The sequence below is a fragment of the Leucoraja erinacea genome, chromosome 11 (genome assembly GCF_028641065.1).
Source record: "Leucoraja erinacea ecotype New England chromosome 11, Leri_hhj_1, whole genome shotgun sequence".
Taxonomy (NCBI): Eukaryota; Metazoa; Chordata; class Chondrichthyes; order Rajiformes; family Rajidae; genus Leucoraja; species Leucoraja erinaceus.
Window position 1 is genome coordinate 16,467,064 of NC_073387.1, and position 16,530 is coordinate 16,483,593.

General features: G+C 43.1%; 1 protein-coding gene across 2 annotated transcripts in view; it reads right to left on the minus strand.

Annotated features, from left to right (window-relative positions):
• The window catches only part of LOC129701503 (palmitoyltransferase ZDHHC12-like), a 56,056-nt gene extending 40,107 nt beyond the window's left edge, over window positions 1-15,949 (minus strand). The window contains exons 1-2 of one of the 2 annotated variants that reach the window (XM_055642730.1): window positions 15,381-15,931; window positions 882-1,018 (exon numbers count right to left, since the gene is read on the minus strand). In XM_055642730.1, coding sequence (XP_055498705.1) covers window positions 882-1,018; window positions 15,381-15,395 — 152 coding nt within the window. In that variant the 5' untranslated portion in view covers window positions 15,396-15,931. Of the gene's footprint in view, window positions 1-881; window positions 1,019-15,380 lie in introns of both variants that reach the window. The other variant, XM_055642731.1, reaches the window with a different exon arrangement.
• Between the last annotated feature and the right edge of the window lie 581 nt (window positions 15,950-16,530).

The window sequence follows — 16,530 nt, forward strand, 5'->3', positions numbered from 1 at the left end:
ACACATACTGTACCTCAAGAAAGTTAACTGTACCCCAGTGCATGGGACAATAAAGTATATTGAAGAGCAGCATTGTAGCACAGAAGTATAGTTTCTACCTCACAGAGCCAGAGACACAGGTTTGATCCTGACTACGGACTGCAGACTACTTTGTCCCCGCCTTCCAAGTAAGTACAGGTTTGTAGGTTAATTGGCTTTTGTAAATCGCCCCTCGTGTGCAGGATAGAACTAGTGTATGGGTGATCATTGTTCGGTATGGACAGTGGGCCGATGGGCCTGTTTCCACACTGTACTTTTAAACAAAATATCTAAAAAAAACACTGAAGAAATCTATCTTTGGCTGCCTTTGATAAATGCAAACAAGAGTTTCAGCTTCCATTATATTCTGTCTCTACACAGTTGGTTCACTCTCACTGGGGGATTTTGCAGAAATGTCTATTCAATTTTTACTTGTTTTTTTGTCTCTGGTAACTGCTCATTAAGAGGACTGGTGAGCCTGATAGGTCTTTGCAACAATCCAATAGTTCTGTGGCTATGATTATTGATGCTTGCCTTTTGTTAAAAGCTCCCCCTTTATTTAATTACTTGAATTCCCAGTTGCCTTATCTCTGTACCAATAGTTCAGGTTTCTTGTTTTTCACCCATTTGCAAACTCACAATGGCATCATATTGGTCACCCGTCTTTCTTTTGTAAAGGCGGGCACACTTCAACCAATGTGGGAAAGTCTTATCACATGGGTGACAACAACAACAGATATCTGTAGTCTTTATCAAAGGACAAAGAGAGTGTTATTACGTTTATGCAGACTTAAACGTCTTATAAAGACTTTGCTATTATTAATTATTATTACAAAGTAAGTTACATAAATAATGTAACCTACCATATCATCAGAAGCAGGTTGCTGAGTTTATTGGAAGATAGACCTGCTTGAGGGAAGATCGTATTATCTATCTCCATTCTCAGAACATGATGGTCATCCCTTTCTCTCAGCGCCTCCACATCCAGCTCACAAAAGTCCTGAAGAGTGAAAGGAAAAGGAGCTTGAGTTTGAAAAAGATAGACAACTGCTGCATTTACCAGCATTTTTGGTTGCAAAGTAATGAAAATGAAGAATGACTAACACACAAGTCAATCTCCCTTCCATTGACTCCATCTACAATTCATAATGCCTCGGGAAGGCCATCAGCATAATCAAGGATGCGTTTCACCATGCCCTATTCTATCCTTTCCCATCAGGCAAGGGGTACAGAAGTTTGAAAATTCAAACCTCCAGATTCAGGTACAGTGTCTTCCCAGCTGTTATCAGGCAACTAAACCATCCTCTCACCTGCTAGAGAATGGTCCTGACATCCCATCCACCTCATTAGAGACCTTCAAACTATCTTTAATCGGACTTTATTGAACCTTATCTTGCATTAAACTTTATAGACTTCATGCTGTATCTGTACACTGTGGACGGCTCGATAGTTATCATGTATAGTCTTTTCACTGACTGGACTGCATGCAAAAAAATGCATTTCACTGTACCTTGGTACATGTGACAATAATAAACAAAACTAAACTATCAATCTTTAGCTTTAGCTTTAGCTAGGCACCAGTGGTTGTACTGAGATATATATATCACAGGAAATGGCATTATTTTAAAGTTGCTCTGTGATCACAATGGATATCATTTGCTGAATGGTCCATTCCTCTATGTAGTGGTCTATGTTTTATGTTTAGTTTTGGACATCCATTATAAATGATGCATTAGTTGTGCAATGGGGTATAGCATAGATTCATCTGAGAGGTACTAGGACTAAACAAAAACTGTGAACAGCAAGGTCAATAGTTTCTTGCCCGTATTAAATCTGCAAGCAAGATTTTTGTTGTACCTGCACCTCACTGTACTAGTACAATAAACTTGACTTGACTTGTTGAACTTGAGCAGTAGTCAGACCAAAGTCACCACAGTTCATAGTAATGGAGTGAGTCATAGAGTCTTACAGCATCGAAACAGGCCTTTCAGTTCCATTTGCCCACGCTGACCAACAGCCTCATTTACACTAGTCCCACCTGCCTGCGACTGGTCCATATCCCTTTAATCCTATCCTATCCATGTACTTGTCTAGATGTTTCTTAAACATCGCAATAGTACCTCCCTCAGCTACGAAGTTTGTATGTTCTCACCCTGACTTGCATGGTTTTTCTCCAATTGCTCCGGTTTCCTCCCACACTCCAAAGATGTACAGGGTTGTAGGTTAATTGGCTTTGCTAAAATAGTAAATTGTCCCTATTGTGTGTAGGATAGTGTTAGTGTGCCTGGATCGCTGGTCAGCATGGGCTCGGTGGGCCGAAGGACCTGTTTTCTGTTTTGTATTGCAAAAATAAATTAAACTAAGTATACTGTATGCCTTTTTTTACATGGAACAGGAAAGCATGGGATATCACATTAAACTGATCTTATCATCATGCACATGATCCATAGCCCTCTATTCCCTGCATTTCCATGCGTCCATCTAAAAGCCTCTTAAACGTCACTATCGTATCTACCTCCACCACCATGTTGGAATGCATTCCAGGCTCCACTATTACTCTGAGTAAAAAATGTTTCCTGCACATCTCCATTTAACTTTCTCCCTCTCATTTAGTTTAGTTTAGTTTATTATCCCATGTGACGAGGTACTGGAAAAGCTTTCTTGTTGTGTGCTATCCAGTCAGTGCAAAGATTATACAGGATTACAATCAAGCTGCCCACAGTGTACAGATCCAGGATAAAGGAAATAATCTTTGATGCAAAGTCCAGAAAAGTCTGATTAAAGATTAAAGATGAAAACTTTCCCCAAGAACAAATCAAATTGGATTTATTGGATTTTGTCAGTTGCATGTCTCTGCAGATTGTACACCATTCATGTGAAAATGACAATTTAGAACTAACTGGTGCTGAATGCTGGGCAGTTTTATGCTAAGTAATTGCATCCAATGTCACTTTGGGCCCTGAAAGTGATCAGCCTCAGACTCACATTCAGTCTTAGCTCAGGATGATGAATGATTCTCACTTTCTTAACTCTCCACCTGGCTTGTATTGTGACATATTCAAAGTATTCAAAGGTTTTTATTAGTCACATTCACATACACCGAGGTGTAATAAAGTGAAATGCTTTTTGCCATTTTGCAGTACACAAAAGAATACAGACATAACACCAATGAGAGTCTTAAACACAAAGAACATCCCCCCACAATGGCTCCCACCATGAGGGAAGGCACAAAGTCCAGTCCCCAACCCCAGTTCACCCATAGACGGGCCTATTGAGGCCTCCACAGTTGCCTCTACAGAGGCCCGATGTTCCTGGCACTTCTCGCCGGGTGATGGTACTCCAGCGTCGGGAGAGTCCTCTTAGCGGCATGCGAACCCTGGAACGGCCGCCTCCGTACTGGAGGCCGCAGCTTCCGAAGCCAACAAGGCCGCGCCAGATGGAGCTCCACAACTGGCGATCTTGTCGTGAGATCTTAAGCTCCTGGTGTAAAGTTCGGTGTCGCCGCCCGCAGCTGGCCGCTCCACAGTCCCGCAGCTCCGCGATGTTGTTCCCAGCAGTCTCAGCTCACCGGAGCTCCAGCGCGGCGACCCAGGCAAGGCATCGCCCGCTCCACGATAGCGCTCCAGCGCTGTGCCGTCGCCGAAGCTGAGGTTCTGGGTGGTCCGCGACAGGAAACGCCGCTCCAGGCCCGCTGGTAGGCCGCGAGGACGGGTCGAAGCTGCAGCCCGGAGAAAAGCTGCCTCTCCGACCAGGTTGGGACCCTGAAAGGCAGTTTCCCCCTTCCCCCCCCCCCTCCCACCCCCCACACAAAAAAGTCTAGACCTCCAAACAAAACACTTTAACTAACTAAATATAAAAATAAAACAGTGAAAAGACAGACAACTGCTGGCATAGGATGGCACAGTGACGCAGTGGTAGAGTTGCTGCCTTACATCACCAGAGACCCGTGTTTAATCCTGACTAAGAGTGCTGTCTGTACGGCGTTCGTACGTTCCTCCTGTGACCGTGTAGGTTTTCTCCTGCTTCTCCGGTTTCGTCTCACATTCCAAAGGTGTACAGGTTTGGAGGCTAATTGGCCCTCTGTAAATTGTCCCTAGTGTGTGTAGGGTGGAACTATTGCACAGGTGTTCGGAGATAGCCTTGGACTTGGCGGACCTAAGTGCATGTTTCTACCCTGTATCACTAACTAAACTAAGATTTGCAACTTCAAATCCCTGTGCCCACACAGCCACCATTACAGCACCTGCCTTAAGTGGTTTTACCAAGCTCTAACTCACAAAAGAATGATGTGAGGCTTAATTTTAGATGTTCCAAAGCTGCTAATGGCAGGATGCTGGTTTACACGAAAGGACACCAAGTACTGGAGTAACTCAGTGGGACAGGCAGCATCTCTGGTGAACAGGGATAGGTGACATTTTGGGTTGTGAACCTCATCAGACTGATTGTAGAGTGGGGGTGGGCTGGGGGCGAAAGAAAGCTGGATAAGAGGATGGTTGGTAGAAAGCCTGCAAGTGATAAGTGGATACAGATGAGAGGGGTTTTTGATAGTCAGCTCACTTGCCAGGCTTTGTCCTGTCCCAACACTCCTCCAGGATGGAGCATGGCAGGCATATGTGGACACAGGCTAAGGGGGGTTTTGATAGGCATATTGTTGGAACAAAGGCCAGAGATAAAAGCAGGAGATACAGAATTGAAGAGTTTCAAATTATGGAGCCAGACGAAGGAAAGTGGGAGGAGGGCGAGGGGGAGGGGTAGTGGAAAATATGTGGGAGTCCAGATGGGGCACAGGGGAGGGGGAGAGGGGGAGGGGGAAAAAATAGAGTGGAGAGAAAGGGAGGAAGAGGGAGGGGGGGGGGGGGGTTGTTAGAGTTTAGTTTAGTTTAGTTTAGTTTAGAGATACAGCGGGGACATAGGCCCTTCAGCCCATCGAGTCCACAATGACCAAATCCCCGTGCAGTAGCACAATCCTACACACTGGGGACAATTTACAATCTTTACTGAAGCCAATTAACCAACAAACCTCTACATCTTTGGAATGAGGGGAGTACCCGGGGAAAACCCAAGCTGAAATGAGGAGAACGTGCAAACTCCGTCCATTAGCGGTTAAGGAAGTTAAATAAAATTGTAGAATTCAATGTTCAAGGCAATTAGAGCCAAGTTTCATCTGTTCTTTGAACTCCTACTGGTTGAGCCATGTTCGTTTCAGCGTGTGCTAAAAGTGATAAAAGCAAGTTGAGTGTTGGAAAATAAGAATAATTTGTAATTTATGTGGGGCAGTGGAGTTCAGGCTTTCTGGTCCAGTGGTGACGGAAGGACTTCCATGCATCTCCAGCATGTCATGGTGTATATCTTAAAGTGGAACAGGGACTTAAAGATGCCAGCCATCTCATGTATAACTGCCTTGATGGCCTTTCCTCTGCACAATGTTTCCTTAGCTTATCGACAATCACTGTCAACAATATCTTCCATTAACCTTTGAATAAACCAATGATCCATCATTGAGATAATTCATTGGGCAATTAGAGGAAACAGTGCTATGTACACAAATGCTTTAAAGATCTGAATTGTTAGCGCTTAATGTACTGGTACTAACCTAGCAAATACCCTTGAAGCTGTCTTAATATCTAATTAATGAGCAATGAAGAAATGGAATGTATTTGCTTGTAAGTATGTAGTACCATCATAAGTTCACATCATAAAAGAGTTAAGGGAAGCACAGTTGCACAGCGGTAGAGTTGATGCCCTACAGTGCTGTGGACCCGGATTCGATCCTCACTACACCTGCTGTCTGTATGGAGTTCATATGTTCTCCCTGTGACTGCAAAGGGTTTTCTCGGGATGCTCCCACATTTCAAAGACGTACAGTTTTGTAGGTGAAATGGCTTTGGTCAAAACATTGTAAATTGTCCCAGTGTGTAATATAGTGCTAGTGTAATTGGTCCTTGCTGGTCAGCATGGACTGGTGGGCCAAAGGGCCTGTTTTCATGCTGCAACTCCAAAATCTCTAAAGTCTAAAGAAAGGACTTTCCTAGAGATACAACTTGCAGATTTATGCCTTTCAATTATGTAATAATTGTGTTAAGATAAATGGAAGTCATTTGGTATTCAGAACTTATGATCCTCCATTGACTGAAGTGGGAATTGGAAATGATAAATCTGAGATATTCAATTGAATCATTAAACTCCTGAACCAGGAGTACTAAATGGTGATGTTTGGTTCACCGACTAGGGGAACTCAGGTTTAGGTTAGTCCATTGTCAATGCAATTCCTAGTTCATGTGAAGCTCATAGAGGTCACATGACAATGTTGGGTACACTAACTGCAATGATGAATGCAAAATAAAGGAATGGTGCAAAGATTGGAGTGCACTGGTTTGGTTTGTAACCAGCTCCATCCAAGACCGCAAGAAATTGCAGAGAATTGTGGACGCAGCCCAAACCATCACTCAAACCAAACTCCGTTCCATTGACTCCATTTACAACTCACGCAGCCTTGGTACAGTCGCACCCTGGCCACTTTCTCTTCTCCCTTCTCACATCAGGAAAAAGTTATAGAAGTATGAAAACGCACAGCCCCAGATTCAGGAACAGTAGAACCAAGGAAATGCAGATGCTGGTATGCAAAAAAAAAAAGAGTCAAATTTCCGGAAAAACTCAGCAAGTCAGGCAGCATCACTGGAGAACACATGTGGGTGGTATTTCAGGTCAGTATAAGCTCAGGCTCAGTTAAGAGTGTGTGGGAGCACCTCTGGGATATCAGCTCATCCTTCCTCAGATATGGGGCCTTAAAATTGCATGAGTTATTGTAGAATTAGGCCATTCGGCCCATCGAGTCTTCCAGCCATTTAATCATGGCAGATCTCTGCCTCCTAATCCCATTTTCCTACTTTCTCCCCATAACCCTTGACACCCGTTCTAATCAAGAATTTGTCTATCTTTGCCTTAAAAATATCCACTGACTTGGCCTCCACAACTCTCTGTGGGAATGAGTTCCACAGATTAACTACCCTCTGACAAAAGACGTTCCTCCTCACCTCCTTTCTAAAAGAGCGCCCTTTAATTGTAAGGCTATGACCTCTGGTCCTTGACACTCCCACCAGTGGAAACATCTTTTCCACATCCACTCTATCTACACCTTTCATTATTCTGTAAGTTTCAATGAGGTCTGCCCTCAACCTCAAGCGAATTGAGGCCCGGTGCTGTCAAACGCTCATCATATGCTAACCCACTCATTCCTGGAATCATTCTTGTAAACTTCCTCTGTATCCTCTCCAGAGCCAGCACATCCTTCCTCAGATATGAGGTCCAAATTTGCTTATGGTACTCCAAATGTGACCTGACCAGCGCCTTATAGAGCTTCAGCATTCTGATGAACATTCACTGACTTGAATGATTGACTTTGTTTCCCTCTCCCCAGGAGCTATCTGACTACGAGGGATAAATCCATCAAATGCATTTGTTATTTTAAGTTTGCCAGGCATATAAGATGGTTTAGAACAGCTGATATAATTTGTTTCATTTTGTGACAACCCTATAATTCCATGGCCACCAGAATATTTCTTTAAAATTTGGATCAGAAGATTATTTGAAATCAAATATCCCAGGTACAAGCTCATGTACCTGTAATCCCATGAATTTTAGTCTTGTACATTAACTATCATATGAACCTAAAGGAGCAAAATCCGGTGTGTTTAAAGGGAATTCAAACATTAATATCGCAACCAAACTTGTAACTTGCAACACTGCACAACTTTCTGTAAATTTTCAGCCACATAGATTGTGAGCTGAAATCGCAACTAAAAGCTGGAATAATCAGAGAATTTGTGGTAAAAGGCATCAAAACTGTTAAATAAAAGGTATAATAGTTCTTAATAACTTTCAATTGCTGAGGAGAGTGTGGCAAAACACAAGTTGACGAAGTAAAAACAAATTACTAAACTTGTGAGAATCAGCACCTAGAATTTCCCGCGTTCCAGGCTAATTGCTGGGAAGGGCTAATAAATTCAAACCCATTCTCAGCAAGTTCCAAAAATCATCAGCTAATATCACAGAACATAGAACACAGAACAGTACAGCACAGGAACAGGCCCTTCAGTCCACAATGTCCATGCGGAACATGATGCCAAGTTAGACTAATCTCCTCTGTCCGCACCTGATCCATATTCCTGCAAATCCCTGCATATAGTATATTGCAGTTTGAAAAAGGAATCCATCCCAAAATGTCACCCATTTATTATCTCCAGAGATGCTGTTTGACCCGTTGAGTTACTCCAGCATCTTGTGTCTATCTTCAGTATAAACCAGCATCCACAGTTCCTTCCTTCATGCATCATACTGTATATTACTGTACTGCTTTGGTTTTGAGCTTTTAGTCTGTGGCTACCTCATTGTGTATCTGGATGGTAATCAGATTTCAAATTAAGAATACATGTTTTGTGCATAGTCTGAGACTAATTATCAAGCTATATTTGTGATCCTGATTTAAGCAGTCTGACTTCACCAGATTCCTGTAGAAGGTACCACTAGACAGGCAGAACAGCAGCAGGAATTTGGATGATCGAGGTTTGCAAACAGGTTCATAAGGAGAGGATAGACATAACATTCTGGAGTAACTCAATGGGTCAAGTAGTATTTCTGGAGAAAAGGAATAGGTGATGTTTCAGGGTCGAGACCCTTCTTCGGGCTGAGTCAGGGGAGAGGGAAACTAGAGGTATGAAAAGGCACAGAGAACAAAAGAATGAAAGGTATGAAAAGAACAAATTAAGGCCAGCAAGCATGATCAAGGAACGACAAAGCTCACAATGATCCATTGGTGGCTGGGGAAGAGATGATAATGTGGGGGTAGAAACAGTGAAACTAGCAGGATGACTAGTGTGGGGGGGGGGGGGGGGGGGGGGAACAGAGAGAGAGGGAATGTAAGGGTTGCTTAAGATTAAAAAAATCAATATTCATACCGCTGGGTTGTACACCGTCCAAGCAAAATATGAGGTGCTGTTCTTCAAATTTACATTTGACTTCACTCTGAGACAGCGATTCTGATATATGGAGAGGAATCTATGGTAAAGATCTTATGATGTTTGCTTTTACTAACTCACTGGAGACTATGCAAGTTGCCAAGTCTTGAACAAGCCACTAATCTTGTACTGAGGTAGTGCGATGTGATTTGAGAGAAACATTGAACAAAAGTGAGTTGATCTTCTTGGGAACCCCATATAATGTGGACAAGCCATCAGGCAGGTTTCCATTAGTATTCCATCTTCTCCTGGAAGGTCACTCTCAGAGACTATCCATTCAAGTCCAGCATGACAAATCTTGCCAATACTTCTTCCAGGTACAGGAGCATTAAGACTTTAGACTTTAGAGAGATACAGAATCAGGCCCTTTGGCCTACTGAGTCCGCTGCGACCAGCAATCACCCCATACACTAGCACTATCTTAAACACTAGGGACATTTACAATTTACAGATGCCAATTAACCTACAAACCTGTATGACCTAGGAATGTGGGAGGAAACCGGAGCATCCAGAGAAAACCCACAGGGAAAAAGTACAAATCCGGTACAGGCAGGATCTGTAGTGTTGTGAGGCAGCAACTCTACTGCTGCACCATTGTGCCACCCCAAGTAGATATCCAAGCAAAAATTAAAAGTGGTGGAAACATACAGCAGGTCAGACAGCATCCATGGAGAGAAAAGCAGAGTTGAAGCAGATTGATGGATTGAGCTTGATGTGATCCAATGCTTATTTTCATTGACTGTCCGCCACCAGTCCTGGCCTCAGGACCACACCGTCTTTTGCACCTGTGATGCTACAAACAATCCAGAGGCCTTGGTTCTCTGACTCTCCCATGGAGAAATGGGCTGTGACTGGTGGCCAAGTTTATAAATGACAGATCCCGAGGCCCTGGATCTCAGTACTGTCCTGGTGGCCTATTATAACACACCAGAAGTAAGACACTAAGTACTGGAATAACTCAGTGAGTCAGGCAGCATCTCTGGAGAAAATAGATAGGGTGTTGTTCCTCCAGTTTTCAAGTGGCCACACTCTGGCAAAGGAGGAGGCCCAGGACAGAAAGGTCTGAAGAAGGGTCTCAACCCGAAACGTCACGCATTCCATCTCTCCAGAGATTTTGCCTGTCCTAATGAATTACTCCAGCATTTTGTGTCTATCTTCGGTTTAAACCAGAATCTGCAGTTCCTTCCTACACAAGGTTCATATGGGATAGGGAAGGGGAGTTAAAATGGTGAGCAACTGGGAGGTCAGTAGGCCTTCGCAGATTGAGTACAAGTGTTTGCTGAAACAGTTGCAGAGTCTACGCTTGATCTCACCAATGTAAAGGAAGTCACACAGGGAACACCCAATGCAGTAGATAAGGTTCACATTATGAAGCAACTGCAGATTCTGGTTTAAACCGAAGATAGACACAAAATGCTGGAGTAATTCAGTAGGACAGGCAAAATCTCTGGAGAGATGGAATGCGTGACGTTTCGGGTTGAGACCCTTCTTCAGACCTTTCTGTCCTGGGCCTCCTCCTTTGCCAGAGTGTGGCCACATGAAAACTGGAGGAACAACACCTCATTATTCCACTTAGGTAGCTTACAACCCAATGGTATAAACGGTAAATACTCCAACTTTAGGTTACGTACAAAACCTGCTTTCCCCCCTCCCACGTTTCTTTCCCTGTCTTCCCACCTGGACTTGCACCCATTTATTCCCCCCCCCCTTCCCATCTACCCACATTCCTTCCTCTGGCTTCACCATTCATAAAACTCTTCTGTCCTTATCTCATACCTTTAGTCTGTGTCTAGCTGTCCAACCATCATGTTGATCAAAACCCCCCTCAGCTACATCCGTCTATCATCCCCTGGGCTTTGTCTTGCCCTCCCTCTCGCCCAGCTTTCTACCACTCTCCCTCCACAATCAGTCTGAAGAAGGGTCCTGACCCAAAGGTCACCTATCTATTTTCACCTATCACATTTTTCTATGTGCTTTCAAAGACCTGTTTCACTACTTTCAAGTGCATGTGATAACCGAAGGGCATTGAAAAACTGTTGAAATTGATACAGAAATAATTGAAAAAATGAAATTGTAAAGTTAACAAATGTATTCAACTAAATTAAACACAGAATAAAATAATGAAAAAAAAAGAAAACAGCTAAATGTAACCTTTCATCGAGGGTCAATAACCCTATTTCCAAAAAAATGAGAGATGGAATGCGTGACGTTTCGGGTTGAGACCCTTCTTCAGACGTTTCTGTCCTGGGCCTCCTCCTTTGCCAGAGTGTGCCACATGCTCCCTCCCTCCCTCTTTAAGGAGCTCCTTAAAATCTACCTTTTTCAGTAGTCTATGCTTTACGTTGGAGTTTAATTTTGTTTGACGACGCCCAACAAATTGCCATGGAATGTTTCACCAAATCAAAGTTAAATTTGAGTGTTGGCTTCCAAGATGAAATGCAAAGGATGGAAGAACTATCTTCATCAGAAATCATTTTACCCTCGAGGGGAATCATTTTATAGCTTTACAAGCACACACTTAAAATGCAATGCTACTGTGGCCGTGTGTTTTGAACCATTTTATCTCTTTGTTTTATTTATTAACTTCTAGCATCTTTTATGTTACTGTTTCTTTTTACTATATATTGCTTCTGCCAGTAATACATAGTAAAGAGCCTGTCCCACTAACACGATTATTCAGTGACTGTCTTCGACCTTCAAGCTCGAGGGCACTCGCCTGAAAACCCTTGAGCTGGATCGACCGTCAGCGATGAAACCGTGAGCTGGATTGACCATCACACACACACACACACACACACACACACACACACACACACACACACACACACACACACACACACACACACACACACACACACACACACACACACACACACACACACACACACACACACTCGCAAAGACGGGGACCAGGGAAAGCGGGGGATTCACACCCGCGATGAACAGGAAGGTAAAAGATGGCTCGCACAGTGTACATAAGTCCTTTAGGGGGGGGGGGGGGGGGGGGGGGGGGGAGAAGGAGAACGAGGTGGAGAGAAAGGGAGTGAAGGGGGGGGAGAAGGAGTGGAGACACTTTTAAGAAGCCAGACAACTTTTAGTAAAGTTTAGCTGGCATTTAACATTACCGGTCGGATTTCTTTGGTTCTGAAAACTCCAATGAGCCAATTAAAATGCCCGGTCAGCAAAGGAGATTGCCTACGGCTACCTCGATGGCCTATAACCACATAGCGACCCCACTCCACTGCACTATGAGTTCAAAAGAACCATGCCGAACAATTTTTACTCACAACATTTTTTTCAGCATGCTGAAAATTTTCCTTGACCAAACTGAGGCCGTGAGTGTGCGGGAACTTCCCTCGAGCATGAGGGAGTTACAGTGATCTCCTAGGACCACATGTCGACCATGCTGCGAGTTTGAGTCAAGCGCAAACTCTTCTAAACTCACAAATTAGGCCGCAGTGGGACAGACCCTTAAGTGATGTGCTCACTCGTGCTAATATTTAGGATAATATGTGAGCTGGTGCAGGTAAAATTTCTTGCAGTTGTTAAAGCCCATCCAATTAAATAGCCTCGCACTCATTTGCAAGTTTAAAAACAAAATAAATCTAGGCTAATTTACTATCTCCCCAGTGTACTTGGCAACTTCACAATCCAAGTGTGACACCTCACACATATTTCTGCAATTAATCAAGTTATCTTTCCTTAATTTGTTTGTTTCTAGGCAGAGCACATGTTAGCTGATTGCCTTTGAAACCCCCTCAGTGAAGCAGAGAGGATATGGGCAACTATTGGCTGCTATCTTTTTGTGACAAGTTCACTTAAGCTGCAGCTGAAACACTGAAGGGTCATTTGGAACAGTGCCTCATTTGTTCAGAGGCCTGTGTTTATCCAGCCTGCTGTTTCCCTGCCTTTCCACACTGTTAACTCCCCATTCTCCCACCAGTTTGATCCTGTAGCTGCCAGCAATCTTCTCATCCTTTGTCAATGTTGTTGATTTCCACATGGACACAAAGGTAGTGACCAAAGCAGCTAAGTCAACCTAGAAGTTTTTCTGATCTGAATTCTAAAGAAGGGTCCCAACCTGAAATGTCACCCATCCTTTTTCTCCAGAGCCACTGCCTGACCTGCTGAGTTAATCCAGTACTTTGTGCTATTTTTGGGATATACCAGCATCTGCAGTTTTTATCTAAGCAGGTTGTCTGATCCTCCATTTCACTAACACACGCATACAAATGGCATATAATTGAAGTGATGGCACAACATGGGTAACTGGCCTAATCCGGTTGGCTTCCTGTCTTTATTCTGTAAAGTCCTTTCTCAGGAGGTGCGTGCTAACAGTGAGTTTAGCTTTTACAACCAACTTAGAAGAAGGGTCCCTACCCGAAACGTCGCCTATCCGTGTTCTCCAGAGGTGTTGCATGATACGCTGAGTTACTCCAGTACTTTGTGAACTTAAACCATTGCCAGACTATTGCTGAATGTACGCTCACATTACAGCTAGGTAGTAGTTCCAGTCAGTGGTGATCTGGGACCAACAACACAACAAAACTGCTACTGATAATGCTCCTCTACTCCCATGGTCCTTTCATGGTGAAAATTGTGAGATTGTGAGACAAAGCTTTGAAATAATCTCATGTTAATAAATTAAAATTGCCACAGATTTTTATCCCTCTCTACTGTATTACTCAATTGGCAATCTTCCCTCTCTTGCATTGCTTTAACATTGCAAAGCTCAGTGCCTCCCAGAGGGTAGCACATACTCTGTATTGTCACATAATTTGAGATGCTTTTTCACTTAGGTTTCTGGAGTAGAGCTTGGTTAGCACATAACAAAAGAAAATTCATTGTGCCTCAGTAAACATGACATTAAACTAAACTAAACAAAACTAAACTAAATTAGTACCCTACATTCACTATTCAGTCCTTTACTATTCTGTAGGTTTCAATGAGCCCCCCCCTTCAGTGAGTACAGACCAAAGGCATCAAACGCTCATCATCCATTCAGACTTTGAAGAATTTGACCTACAGCATCAACTATCCATATTCTCCAGAGATGCTGCCTGACCCGCTGAGTTACACCAGCACTTGGTGTCCTTTTGTGTAAATCAGCATCTGCAGTTCCTTCAGCACCTGCAGTTCCTGGAGAGACCACAGAATGATCTCTACTTTCTGTGGTGATCAGAGTAATGTGGTGATGCATCAATATCATTGCGAGTGGAATTTGATGGTTGAACATCCGAGGAGGCATTATTAGCAGGATGTTGAGGGATCAACAGAAAATGGGATTTGAGGGAAAAATCAGATCACCCATGGTCTTTTTGAATGTGATGCGGGAGTGGGACACTATTTTCCCAGCACCTGCTCCTGCTCCTATTTCTAATGTTCTGATGTTCTTCTGCTCTGACATCTTCCCCCGAACCCAAGCTTGAAATTCCATCAATAACATTGGCACAGTGTAGAATTGCTGCTTCGAAGCGCCAGAGAGCTGGGTTCAATCCTAAGTTTGGGTGCTGTTTGTGTGGAGTTTACATGTTCTCCTTATCATCATGTGGATTTCCTCCACATGCTTCGGTTTCTTCCCACATCCCAAAGACATGCTGATTTGTAGGTTAATTGGTCCCTGTAAATTGCCCCTAGTGTGCAGGGAATGGTCACGAAAGTGGAACAGAGAACTGGTATGTGAATGGATGTTTGAAATTTGCCATGGAGTCTGTGGAGCAATGGGCTTGTTTCCATGCTGAATCTCGACACTAAACTGATTAACATTCCTGTAAGGCCAATAAGACAGGTGGAGCAAAGGCTACTATAGAAAGATTCTGGCTGAATATACCACTTCCTCACAAATTTAAAAAATATTAATTCACTCCATTGTAAAGCAGATTGTTCATTAAAATTGCCGTTACTCCATGCTCATCCAATGTACAATCTCATACCAAACATCCAGTATTTTTATCAGTTATGTTATCAATTTCACACTGTGCGGCGAGCGACTGTATAAGTTTGATAAGAACCGTAAGATATCATACACAACAGCCCTCCTCAGTAGAATAATCATTACAAGCTCATTATCACCAGTCCCCCATTCCATTTGCTCTAAGTCTTAAGAAGCAGTTAAGTCCTTCTCTTTCATCAGTCCTTCAACACTCAAACCTTGGGACTGTGAAAAGAAAATTGCCAAGTGATGATTAATGCCTTCAATGCACGCATGTGTGAATAGAATTCCTCTGTGCTGTGAAATTGCCCATGGGAGTTAATGTGGCCCTTAACACCAATCTGCTGGAGAGGAACACAACATCAGAACTTATCACATCACTGCCTACTTAGTCCTAATTCATATTATTGCCTTACAAAGTACTCTTCCATTGTCACTTGAGATGCCACTTGATTCTGTCACTCTCACAGTTTCACGGTTTGAAGGTATTCTTCAACATTTCCCGTTCTGTTATCTCCAGCTTTCTGTAACATAGTTTGGTGTATCTGGAAGCCTGAAGATTGATGATGCCAGAGAGATCTAATCAAAAATGATTGTGAGGTCAATTGCATCACAATTTCATGACAGTTTTTAGAAGTAAAGTTTAGAATTTACAGCAAACAGCTCATTTGGGTCGACAAGAGAGAACTTTTCATTTGTGGTTTTACTCAACATAACCTCTTCTCGCCCGTAACCCCATCAACATAGCTTTCTATTTCTTTATTTCTGGATTCTCTATAAAATAAATCTATGTTATTCATTTTACATGTTCCCATTTTCCAGTCCCTCTCTGGGTAGATTTAGTTTAGTTTATTATTGTCACGTGTATGGAGATGGTGAAAAGCTTTTGTTGCCTGCTGTCCAGTCAAAAAAAAGACTATAAAGATCATAATCAAGCCATCCACAGTGTACAGATACAGGATGAAGGGTACAACATTTAGTTGAAGATAAAGTCTGATTAAAGAGGGTTCACCTATGAGGTAGATGGGATGTCAGGACCACACTCGAGCTGGTGAGAGGACGGTTCAGTTGCCTGATAACAGCTGGGAAGAAACTGTCCTTGAATCTGGAGGTATGCGTTTTCAAACTTCTGGACATTTTGCTTGATGGGAGAGAGGAGAAGAGGGAGTGACCGGGGTGACACACGTCTGTGATTATACTGGTGGCCTTGCCGAGGTAGCGTGAAGTGTAGATGGAATCAAATGAAGGTTGGTTTGTATGATGGTCTGGGCTATGTCCACAACTCTGCAAATATTTGCAGTCTTAGGTGGAACTATTCCCAAACCATGCTGTGATGCATTCTGATAAAATGCTTTCTCCGCCGCATCTGTCGAAGCTGTTGAGAATTGTTGGTGACATGCCAAACTTCATAGGCCTGCTGGAGGCATTGGTGTGCTTTCTTGGCCATAGCTTCATTGTGGCTGGTGCAGAACAAATTAATGGTGATATTTATTCGCAAGACCATCTCTACTTCGGCACTATCAATGTATGCGTGTGTGTATAGCTGTGTGTACAGTGTTGCTTCCT